This window comes from Stegodyphus dumicola, chromosome 3, assembly GCF_044657685.1.
Source record: "Stegodyphus dumicola isolate Sdum_Otavi_A_Nest chromosome 3, ASM4465768v1".
In the NCBI taxonomy this organism is placed as follows: domain Eukaryota; kingdom Metazoa; phylum Arthropoda; class Arachnida; order Araneae; family Eresidae; genus Stegodyphus; species Stegodyphus dumicola.
In genome coordinates, this window is record NC_140770.1 from 42941990 (window position 1) to 42955201 (window position 13212).

The 13212-nt window shown below is 29.6% G+C and overlaps 1 protein-coding gene across 7 annotated transcripts in view; it reads left to right on the top strand.

Moving 5' to 3' along the window:
- Positions 1-13212, top strand: part of LOC118181410 (tyrosine-protein kinase receptor torso-like) — a 108370-nt gene that overhangs the window by 29170 nt on the left and 65988 nt on the right. For 2 of the 7 annotated variants that reach the window (XM_035350542.2, XM_035350544.2), the window contains exons 1-7: positions 4860-5273; positions 5644-5802; positions 7879-7945; positions 10723-10904; positions 10977-11103; positions 12853-12954; positions 13042-13118. In XM_035350542.2, coding sequence (XP_035206433.2) covers positions 5647-5802; positions 7879-7945; positions 10723-10904; positions 10977-11103; positions 12853-12954; positions 13042-13118 — 711 coding nt within the window. In that variant the 5' untranslated portion in view covers positions 4860-5273; positions 5644-5646. Of the gene's footprint in view, positions 1-4859; positions 5274-5643; positions 5803-7878; positions 7946-10722; positions 10905-10976; positions 11104-12852; positions 12955-13041; positions 13119-13212 lie in introns of those variants that run through there. The other 5 variants (XM_035350537.2, XM_085812816.1, XM_085812815.1 and 2 more) reach the window with 3 other exon arrangements.

The window sequence follows — 13212 nt, forward strand, 5'->3', positions numbered from 1 at the left end:
AATAAATAAAAGAATTACAAAATATTGGAAAAATTACATAAAATAGCGAATAAAGTTATTCGGCACAAGCTCGCTAAATGTAAAACAGATTGTACAGTCAGAAAGCTCGCCTTGTCACAGAAATATACTGTTCATCGGGTTTAAAGGTTATTCAGACTAACGTGCGAAGTTCAGTGAGTAACTTGTATTTTCCTTTGAATGTATAAACTAGCCAAAAAAATTGAGCACTTGACAATTAGATGCAAATTTAACAGATGGGAGCACTTGACAATTAGATGCAAATTTAACAGATGGATTGAAGGAACCCTACTGCAACGTACCACTTTGTGTAAGCATTTTCGTGGATTTTGTTAAGGTATGTAAATATGAGCCCATTTTCCTTAGAAAATTCTCTATGAAATCATGCCTAGCCAACCCTCATATGTTTTGCCATATTCAACACAAAATCATTCATAAGATGGTTAATTAATTAATTTTAGATGATAAGAAAGCTTTTCAAAAACTAGGATGCTTTCTGTAAACAATTAGTATTAATAAGCGCTGTTCAACTGGAATTGAGTTGGATTATTTGTTTATAGCAGTGCTTTTCAGCCGACTTACATGTACCTGTATGTATTGCTCAGAGGGGGTGGAAAGAAATTCCTGAACGAAAACAATGTAATAATGAAATGTTAATAAACAAATAAATATAACTTTTCGTATCTTATGTAATTTGTCTCCATTCTGATACCATGTGCATCATTTATTTCTGATACAGTGATACTGAATGAGACCTAAAAACACTTTTTTTTAAAAAATATATCTCCCCTTATGATCCCTGACACAGCCGTTTACTTTCTCCTTCCGTAATTAACGTCAGTCTCCTGCTCTTGACCGCATTTGCCAAGCCACCGTGGGGAAGCCACTAGAAAGAGGTATCCGCGAGTTCGTTTCCCACGATACCCACAATAGGCTCCCGCAGTGAGCTGTACTAGCACCCCCCGCGACAACGGTAAACTGCTCTAATAAATACAAAATGTGTCACTTGTTATTTACTCGTCTTTAGAGCAATCTGTATATATTTGCGTATTGTACACGATTTGTGATTGTGTGGCTTCTTAACTCATCTTTTAATAGGTGGAAAAATACGGAATTTTTCTTTCCATAGTTTCTGCCCCAGATATGCTGATACTAGGTAATTTCAAGATTTCTTTCAAGTAAAGCTAGAATTCGAATTAATTTGCGCATTGTATTCAGTATATATAGAGAGTAAAACTGCTTCTGAAACTCTTCTGCTACTTTGAGTTGCCAAGCCTTTATGTGAGAGTTCTCTAGTTGTTTTCCTAAAAGCCGCATTACAATCTATCAATAAGTAGGAAAAGTACCGCGTGATAATCTAATATTGTACATATCTCGCGATCAGCTGAAACGCACGCCATTACAGGTATGTTGAGCGCGACTAACTGGCCAGTCCTTGTGTTAGAATTTCAATGTGACATGTTTGATTTTAAAGAACGCTTTCATAAAGAGTGCCCTCACCCAGAGCTTAAATTGCGCCGGTACTTCTTAGTTTTTGGAATAAATCCTAATTCGCCGGAGCGCACCCGGAGCCCTAAATAAGAAGGCTCCGGCTCTTCTCTTATGTAACTGAACAAGTTTTCGGGAGAAATTTGATCTCAAAAAATTTTATTTTTAGTAATAAAATTATATCAAAAACCGTTTGTTAAATTTTAATTATTTAATTACTTTAACAATTGATTCTGTAATTGTTCAATAATTAATTATTTAATTATTAATGATTTGATTATATTTTATTTATTTAATTATTGTTGTTCCCCCTTCCCTGACGGTCTTCCACGGAGCTCCTGCATTTCTAATTTTAGAAATTAAGCCCTGCCCGCACCGTTACGCAGCTCAACTGCTATTCAAAAAAGACAAAAATCTCCATAAGGGTGAGTGCTTCCATATGAAAATCAGTTTTTAACATAGATAAATAAAGCTTCATAAGGGGGTGATCAGTCGAGCCTAATAGAAGCGATATATTTGCTTCTACTAGGTAAGAAGACCGAAAAGTCAATGATGGTTTGGTAAAAACTTTTATTTTGTTTTAACTAAGACTTGTGCTTAAGCAGCCTCCTTCAAAGCAATCAACTCTTCTTGCACGATAATATGAAGATCTAATACCATAAGCACAGTTTAGTACAGTCAAAAGTCTTTAAAGCCCACCAGCGGCCGAGCGGTAAAGACGCTGAACACTGGTAGTTCGGTCTGAGGTTCGAATCCCGCGAACGGGCTGGCTGCATGGGCGTTTTCGTGGTTTTCCCCATGTGTAACGTGTATACGAGCCAGTTTCCCTTAGAAAGTCCTCCACGAAAGGCATCCCTCCCTTTAGGCAGATAGCCCTCGTGTGCTTTGCCATAATTAAATACACCAACACCATCAAAAGTCTTTAATCCGGACTCGTCGGGACTTCGGCAATTCCGGATTATCGGTTTTTCCGGATTATAGATCATCAGTTTAAATCTGGTAAGATAGCATGCAGAAATTATACAATTAAAAATATGAAATCGTAATCTATGAAATAAAGAGCAATTGTGATGTAAAGGGTATCAAAATTTACAAGAAAAAAAAAGCTTAATATTTATTTGTTTACTTTATTAAACATTTCTTTCAACGCGCGCATGCGTAAAGCATACATTACGAATAATCGAAATTAGAAAATTGCAACCAGAAAACTATTGGATGTGTATCAGTGATATTTATAATGACGAAGAAATTGATTTAAATCATATCGGAGTACATCGAGATGAAATACTACATTTAGTAAGGAATTATAAGCCGAATAAAATAAAAACATCTGCCCTGAAGATGAGGATAGTGTTGACAGATAAACTTCCAGTTCATTGCGCGCCGCGACGTTCACCCCACCCCCGCAGAGCAGCGTGAAATTGATAAACAGATTTCGGAATGGTTAGAGAAACAAATCACCTCTCTGTCACTTTCTTCATGCCTTTATCCATTTTTTGGAGCAATTAGACTTTTTGTTTAATGGACATCGAAACATGCTTTCGCTTTGTAGATCCTTTGGCAGCCCCAGAATCGGAAATTCTATTTGACATAATCGAAAGTTCAAGCTTACTTTTATAAAATTGCTCTAACAGTCTGCAAAAAATAATAAGCCTGATCCAATTCGAAGATTAAGGAACAACGCAATCTACAACATTAATTAAAATAGATAATTAGATAATTTTAGCTTAGCTTATACCGTTCGTTATACATTAAACGCGCATGCGTAAACGTATTATGCGCATGCGCAGAAAGTTTGTAGCTTTGAGGTCTGGATTATAAATCATTCCGGATTAAAGACTTTTGACTGTATTCCCTACACTCAGGGAAGCAACTGCAAAACAAAAATAGTTTACTTGATGATAAATTGCAGATTCTAATTTCATAAAAGTTCTATTTTAATTAATTTAATGCATTAATACATTAAAAAAATATTTTGCATAATACTGCTTAATTCTTGAATTACATCGTTCACAAATATTGAGCTTTTTCCTTGTTTTCCGTAATAAATTATTGACTTGCTTCTATTAGGTAAGAAGACCGGAAAGTCAATAATTGGCTTTGTAAAAACTTTTATTTTATTTCAACTAAGACTTGTGCATAAGCAACATCCTTCAATGTAATCAACTCTTCTTGTATGATGATATCAAAATTAAGTACCGTAGCGTAGTTCAGTATTCAGTTAACCATGCTGGTGCATTGAAATATTTAGTGCTTTGTCTTTTTTTGCGCTTCTGATTTTGACTTTTTTAATATTACACTTTTTCCATAAAAAATGATATATTATTAAAAATATTATTGATTCAAAAAGTATATTAAATACTTTTTGAATTTCTTTGTTTATATTTCTCTTATTTATTTTATATTTCTTCCTTTCTATATGACATAGCTTAATATTAGTGTATAATTATCAGTGTATATAATATATAATTATCAGTTTTATAATATTGTTGCGTACGTACGGGTTCGTTATGAAATGAATGCACAAATCCGATGAAAAATGAACAAAAATTTATTATTATCACAACAAAAATGCTTAAATTTTCTCAAATTATCATGCAGTATTACAATATCTCACAGTAGTTATCTTTTAACTACTCAAATGTACAATAGAACGTAATTCATAACAGGTAAAGAACGCTAATCCGCGAATTCGCTATAATCAACAACAGCAGTTTTCTAAACAACAACAAACTAAGCAACTACTACAAACTGAGATGTTTTCCTCCTTTTATAAGATTTTAAAATCACGCGCTAGAATTTTCCAGTACTTTCTCGAAATCAAAAAAGAGATATTTATTTATTTAATGCACGCGCTCTTGTATTTTCAATTTTCCGGCTTAGCTTTCTTTTAATATTCGTCATGCGCTGCACTGCGCGAGAAATAAAACCATTTAATTTATAATTGAACTAACATTAGCTTTTTAAATACCAAATTCGTAACAATATTAATATTTTTTTTTGTAATCAATGGTGTATTCATTATGCCAATCAACTGCTGGTGCATATTTGATTAGGGACCCTCAGTTGACACCGTGATTATAATTGACCTTCTTTAAAATTTCATCTACTCCCGGGGGCATTAAATACCTCGCTGAGAACTCTTGTGATGAACTATTGTATGTTCATACAATAGTACAATGTACTTCACATTTTGAGTAACTTTATCTAAACTTATTTTTAGCTTCATTTTTTTAATCTAATTTTTATTATTTTGTATTAATTTCATTAATTATTTACTATTTAAATTATTTTATTATTTTTAATCAAGAATATTTTACATATACTATGCGTTGTTCTCCGAATCCGAATCCGAATCCGAACAAGCATGGCTGGAGTAGCGCGCGAAGTCCCGAAATTTGTCGCCCAAACCACTAAAGGTTTCCACGTGACAGTTTCTGTATTTGCAGGAGAAAATGCTGTTTTTTTCCATTATACAGAAAGCGATAGTTGCGCCTCCAATCACAGGTTTACTGTCATAATAAGAATCCCCTTGCCAGCCGTGGAAGCGTAGAGCTTTTGTAACTCATATACTCGGCTTCAACAGTCTTCCATTTGGCTCATATTGGCGCCTTTTTTTTTCGTTGCTGGCGCGCTGTTTGAATAGTTCAATCAAAGCAATTGATGTTCTTTGATCAAGGTAAGCTCTTTGGTTAAATTTTAGCTTAAATAAGGAGAGGTTAGAATGGATACTGTCGGCTGTCTTTGATTGCAGATCTTCTAGCGAAGTAAGAATAGAAATCTAAGTTCATTAAGAAAATTATGCATATTTACTACTGCGTTTGCATTTAAATTTTTTTCCCATTGCCTGTAAAGTAATTACTGTTATTATCAAAGAATTTTTAAGGAGAATCTCCTTAGAGATTCTTTGGTTATTATTTTCTTGTGCCAGCTTATTTTCCTTATATATCTTTTAATGTCTTTTTTTAGCAGAAACCTCATTCTCTTATTTATAATTCCGTTTGAAATGTACCATTTTAATATAATTTCATGATTTTTATGTTTCAGTGTTTTAATGATAGCTCTATTTGCTAGTTACCATATTAAGTTTTTATTCTATTTACATGCTAATTTTGTTTTTTTTTCTTTCTTCGTTAGACGATGTCTGAATTCAGACAGAAAATGAATTTAGTTCATTTATTACTCATCATATGCCCTATTTGTTACGCAACGCCCTACTGTTGTCAACGGCCATATGAATATACAGACTTTTTTGCGAAGCTAGAATGTAATTTATTCATTTGTAAATATATAAAAGTATGTAAAATAATGATCATTCACATATTTATTCTTTGCTTGACATTATGTTTATACAACAGTTACTTAATAGAAAATATCATTTAAAATTATCCCAATTTTTGTTTAATTTGTAATGAAATAGTTTTATGTTAAATAGCTGGTTCAGTTTTAAAATATTAGAAATTTTTTTATTATTTGAGCCTTCATTATAGACAGTATAATAATTTCTATGTGTTCTATAATCAGTTATTTGTTTTATCTTATTTGACTAATTGCATACTATGGAAAATTTCAAAACAACTTTATGCATGAAATTGCTCCAATTTGGGGTTTTCATCCGCGAGAACCCGTTGACGCCGTTGCATTTTTACTCGCCAAGCTCGCGGTTCATCGAAGATGAGCCGAGCCGTAAGCGTGATATTTATTATTTTGTAAACGTGATTTTTAGTGCATGTAAATTCAAGTTAGCAGCAAAACAATATATTAAGCATATGGTAGTAACAATTCACAGATAATATGCATGTAGATGTAAAACTAACCGGTTAAACGTGATATACGGAAATAAATTTGTATTAAATTCAAGCACAGAAAAGAATATATTAAGCATAAGACAATATATAAGCATTTATAACGGAAATAAAAAATATAAATTAGTATTAATGTACTGAAATAACCCGGTTAAACGTGATAAACGAAAAAAATTTGTCTTTTAATTCCAGTTAACACGGAAAACAATATATTCCTTACAGCAGCAGTGGTTTGCTAATTCTGATGACCATGGTGATGCATCAAACTACCCTCTCATCTTAGATAATCAATCATATTTTTTATTTCAATTTAATCATCTATTTATGTCACACTTGCCATCCTCTGAAAGGTTATTGTTAGAAAAGCATTAACAAGATATTATCTTGTTAAAATTTTACGCCATAAAAATTGATTTATTCTCGTAATTTTAGATGACAATAACCAATAATAAAAATAAAAGCATTACTTAATTATTTAAAATGCACATGCATATTTTTGCGGCCTACGAAAACAAATTATTTTAGGGGTTAAAAACCTCATAGTTCTGCATGCTTACAGCTGTTAATAATTAAGAACACAACGTGAACAGCCGTGTTACAAATTAGCATTCACCCCTCCCGCCGTATTTTCTTCCTTTCATCCCGAAACGAGAACCGGCATCTATCTACGAAAATATTTCTATCTATTCGTTGTTAAAAAATTCAGAAAAAATAATAAATAAGAGAAGAATAATATAAATCTGGAAATGCGAACAACGACAGTGATAATTCAACAAAGTGAACGCAAGGGGAAAGGTTGCAAACTTCGAACAAGCGAATAGGATAAATCCTATGGGTTCCCAGGTTGAACTATTATCGCCAAAGTTGGCGATGTTTACATTTACCAGGTTCTCTGCGGAAGTGCTTCCCAAATTTGTTTTCTTTATTATGTGAAAATTATGTATACTTTCTTCTTCACAATTTTTGTATATAACAGAATTTGTATGCTGAATTTTAATCTTTTCACTTTTTTTAATAATAATTCAGTAAAATTGAATGTGCACATAATAGTTTCTCATAAATTAAAAAAAAAATAACATAACAATAAATATATGCTAAGTAAAACATTAAAAAAGTTTTCCTGCTTATGTAAAACCAGGCACATTAAAATACTAGATCACATGCAGTAAAATGTAAAAAAAGGAATATTTGTTTTAACTAATAATTTATTATTATGATAGCATATTGATGAATTGTAAGAATTTAATTATATTTAGTATTATATTAAAAGAATTCTGAGATTTTATTTTTATTTCATTAATAAAAGTATTAATTTTTACAATGTTTTTGAGCATAGTCTTGAATTCCTCTAAAAAGAAATTCTGTATTACTATTAAATTTCTGTAATAAGTTTGCATATCTTGTAAGATGTGTCTCAGCTATGCTTTTGATTGATTAATTATCACTCTGCATATCTACCACTCTTCAAATAATTTCAGTTACTTAATTTGTTGGACTTATATATATATATATATATATATTTATGAAATAGTTTTCTAATTATTTTGTGTATTTATATTTATTTCAGGAAGATCCTGGATCTAAATGTTGTGAAGGTTCAAGCAAAAAAATTAGTAAAAATAACACAGATACATGTAAGTTTAATACTATTACTCTATTTTTAATAAAAAAATTTTATTGAGAAGAACTCGGTGAAATGAATAACAAAGTAAACCTTGGAAAATTATGGATAAGTTTATTAAATATCATAACCTTATAATTAAGTTTATGCATCTCTCAAAATGTTTACATTAACTGTATTTATAAACTTAAGCTTGGCAGTTAAGCTTAATTTATACAGCAAGCTTTCAATGCTAACATATGCTATATATATATATATAAGCTTTCAATGAAACATACTACTATTTAAAGTTTATATTTGATATTTTTTGTTGCAGTGTTTTTTTAACTGAGATTAAAATTTTTTAAAATTTAAACTTTAAAAAAATCCTTATGAATTAAGAGAAGTTGGGATATTAAGATGGATGTTTTAAGCATAAGTTTTGAGTAAGAAACTGAGGAAGGAAAAGAGCATTCCTTTGCATTAGTACATTAGGATAAAAAAACAAACTTTATAAATATTGTTTTGATTTTTTCCCTTATTTCTTCCATTCCCTATGCTTATTAATCTGAAATACATAAAATTTTTGAAATAATATCTAGACCAGTTTCTATATTATAACTATCATAGCAGTTTTTTTCATTCTAAAACTAAAATTCTCTTTTAAAGCCAGTATATATACATGTTTTAAGAATAGCTTTTGTGATGATAAAAGAAAACTTTTCCTTAAAAATGATTTAATTCTGAACAAGAATGTATAATTTTTAGCAGTTTAATTTTTGCTTAAGACAGTGTAATTCATATGAATCCTCATTTATTCAAAATTCTAAACGAAACTTCAAGAAACATATGAAAGATACCTAGTATTTTTCCTATGTTTCTTGAAGTTGTTTCAGCAAGTACTTTGGACTGTATTAATAAAATCATGTACAGACAGAATAAAGGATTTTTTTTCAAAATGGATTCAGAAGATATTTCTTTCGTGACGTCTGTATGCAAGAAACGTAATGCGGAATACATATACACATGCAAATCTTTTTCTTTGTTTTTGTAAAATCATTTCAACACATGATCACCAAAGCTTTCTTACAAATATAATTTAATGGCTACTTTTAATCAGTGACAGCATTTCTCAGTTAGAGACCATTCTTGTTTATTTCATAAAACTAATCCAGCATTTCATTTTAGTAAACAACGTCAGTATTTATTGCATTTGAGTAGCTATATTGCAGTTTGTCTGTATATTAGTCCATTGGGTAATATACAGCTACCATCCGTCTTGGTTTTGTTGGAATATTCCTGACTTTTATCGCATTTCTTCATTTATTGAATCTCTCAGATTTTAATTTTTGGCTTTTACTAAAGAAAATGCTTCATCACAAGAAATGAAACTTAAGTTATGCGAATTCCATTTTCCCTTCCATAGCAAGTTTCAGCATATTTTTTTCCTATTAAATTTTATTTGATCTGAACTGTTTTAGTATGCTGTAGATATTTGGGTTAGAGTAGATTGAAGGGTGCCCCATGTTTAATCACTTGATCCTTGTATTCAGTGTTATTTTACTTTTATTAGTATATTTATCCACACAATAGCATTTACATTAATTATTAATTTTATTTTCATTTTATTAAAAGTACTTTTAAAGTAAAGATTACTAAAAACTTTCTTACTTAGAATTTTCTTTGTATGAAAGTGTTAAAAAAATAGCCAAAAAGTAGAAAATTTAGAATATATAATTAAATATTAATATATTTTACATCAAAATTGCATTATAAATAGTTCAATAGCCTGAAACATGCATTATAAGATGGATTTAAGTTGCTTTTGAAACAGGATCACTGCACAGTTTGGAAACCTTCCAAAATTTTCCATGTTTTCATTTAAGAACCTTCCATCTTTCAAAGCTGGCAGCTGTAGTAATAGTGTTGAACTCTTAATTTCTCACTCCACAGGTGTTTTGATTCTGGCTTATCGGGGGGAAGAAGTCTTTATCAATAGAAACATTTCTTGAGACTATGCCTAATGGACTGTTTATAATATAACCAGTGTACAGCTATTTCAGTAACTATTAGCTTGTCAAGTAAAGCAACAGTTTAGCTTCTCACATTGTAGTTTAGGTATAATTTTAATCTCATGTTTAGCACTAGATTGTTTGAAATTAATGACAAGACAAATTTTTAAACAGTGTTTAATTTTTTTTTTTTTTTTTCAGTGTGTGCAGCATATCTTCAAAACTGTAAGAATGTGTAGGGGCAAATAAATATAATTTCATTGATAGTTTTTAGTTAAATTCCTTACATGACCTAAAAATGAAAAAAAAGAAAAAAAATATATATATATATAATTTTTAATAAAATTATTTTAAAAGCATCTTTTTTAATTGAAGAAACTGAGGAATAATTATCTATATTAATGAAATACATAACTTTTTTTTTTAATTTGTGGACAAAATTTAAGCTGACATAAAAGCTGATATTTTATGAAAAAGTTAACAAACTACCCAAGATCTGTTTATACTCTATTGTAGAAACATATATAAATCAAGCTGCATCTAGTTTTTTTAATTTAAGATGTCAGGACATTGTTCATCCACATTATGCAAGTTGGATTTTCCACTGTTAAACTAGCCTAGAAATATCAGAGATGTGAAACATATAGATAAATACCTCGAAGATTATTTATTTCTTATTTAAGATATTGATCTGAATTATCTATTTTAATTGTTTTAAAAGCACTTTTATTGGAAAAAGTATGATGTTACATAAATGTTTTATAATACATAATCTGAAATTTTATTATCTGAATTCCAGATGAAAATATCTTCCAAATTACAAAGCCTCATTTGATCTGTCAGACTCTGGAAAGAAGACAAAGGACTTTGACTGGCCACATATTGCTCTCTTGGTCTGTACTTAAAGTGACAGAAACATCTCCAATTTTTGCAATAGAGTCAAGGCATACAAATGATGACAACTGGCATTTGATTGGAATGGTATATTTTTTGCTTATTTAATAGCTCAATCTCATTATTTGGGAAATCAATCTAATTTCATCTTTTTTTCAGGCCAATGAAACAGTAGCAGAGATAAGAAACCTCACTCTTGGAGAAAAATACCAATTTCAAGTGACTCCTCTTATGTCCAGTGATTTGATATTACAGCCTGTAAAGTCAGAATGGTTTACAATACCTGGTATTCTACTTTTTTTCTCTATGAAATGCAGGTGATAGATAAACAACTTATTATTATATTCCTTTAATAAATTAAATTAAATTTACCTCTTTTTGTACTAAATCATTCTTTGAATTCTATGTTGCACACAATCAAAATCTAATGCCAGATCTTAAAATATTTCCCTTTGTTTAGATTCCATTATCAAAATATAATTTGTCTTTAATTTTGATGCAATGTCAAGAACTTAGCTTCAGAACTTCATTATTACAAAGTTGCAATTTAAGCTCTAAGGCTAAAACAAGTGATCAGAATTTTATTCACGTTGCATAATTGGAGTTCCAACTCACCCAGTTAAGCTGGGAGACACCCAGTATTTTAGCACATCTCCAGAGCTTTCAGAAAATCACCAGATATTCTGGTTTTGATTTGTCTTAATCAATTAATCTCTTTTAAAAAAATTCTATAAAGGAGGTGTTGATTACTAAGTTTTGAAGCAAAAAGAAATGCTATAAAATATCTGAGCTTTAGATTTTAAAAAAATAGTTCAAGCAATATCATTGTCATTTCTAGTGAAATGTATATTGCACAAATTTTTTCTTTCCGAAGTAATTTTTCAGCATATTTGTTCTGATTTTTATTTGATCTAAACCATGTTTACCCATTATAGAAACTGCCAGTATATTTTAAGAAGGGGTAACTGATGTTTCTTAGGTACTAAGAAGTACCTAAGAATGAAGATATTCTTCTTTGAGAATTTATGAATTGAACATATTCTTCTTAGGTACTATGAAGACCTACATTTTGATTGTATTCTTAGGTACTAAGTTTTCAAATTTTTGCCTCCATTTTACCTTTAATAAATGTGTATATTTAAATAGTCTATGTAATTTTTATTGATTAAAATTAATTAGGAAAATAAAGTTACAGTTAATAAATTAATTAGTGAAATGTAACAAAAGCTACAGTTAACGAACAAGTTAGTGAAATGTAACAACAGATAGAGATAACTTGTATGTTTTATCATAATCAATTATCCATCTGCTTGTAAAATATATTTGATAATTTTCATCTTTAAATGAAACGAGAGAAGGTCCTGAAAATATTTTCTGTGTTTCTCTTATTTTGATATCTTTGCTTCTGAAATCAAACATTTTTTTTTAATATTCCTTACAGAAATTATTCAAGTCATTTTTAAAAAAGCCTTATATTTTAATTGCACTTTAAAATGGTTTGCTTCAAAAAATTGTATAATGTAATATTTCAATTGTTTGTTCTGTTTTCCTAAAATTTTAATAACTATTTTTGATCTGAAATAATATTTTAAATGATTTTTTGAAAAATTCAGAAATGAATATACATTTTGTTTCGATGAAAATAAATGTCTTGAATTTATAAAGCAAGACTGAAAAATTTTGAAGTCAGTTTCAAATATATTTCTTTAAACATAAGGTAAAACTTAAAAACAATAAATGGGATTATTATGTTAAGCTTATTTGCACAAAAATGAGTTTATATCTTAATACTGAAATATTGCTATTGTTTGGAATCGAAAAAGCAAATGGACTCTCATGCTCTCCTTACTGTAGAAAATCAAATATATAGTTTAATATTCAAGAATTTAAAAAAATTATTTTTAAGATTTAAAGCTATTTCTTACAAAGTTTATAAATATTTATACCTAAAATTAGTTCAAAATTTATTTACGTTATTCTATGTATCTCTTGTAGTTGATTATTTTATTAAGTTTATTTTCTCCCCCCTTCCCAGCTATAGGATCCACCATAAGTGCACCTGTAAATGTACATATATCTAGGTTTTCTTTGGTAGATAAACGTGTTAATGCTTTTGTGGAATGGAAACCATCTAAAGGTTAGCCAATTGGTTCCTACTATCTGCATTTTACTAGAAAATATTTTCAATTATTTTAATTTTCTAATACTTTCTTTTGTATTGCAGAATTGCCTTGTGTATACAGACTGTATTCGTTACCTTCAGATGATCATGAAAATTATGTTCAAAAAACAATATACTTGGTAATATAATACATTAAAATTTATTTTCTCCCTTTTGAATATTTACGCATATGATCTTTTGGCCACTACTATTATTCTTATTTTTGAAATTTTA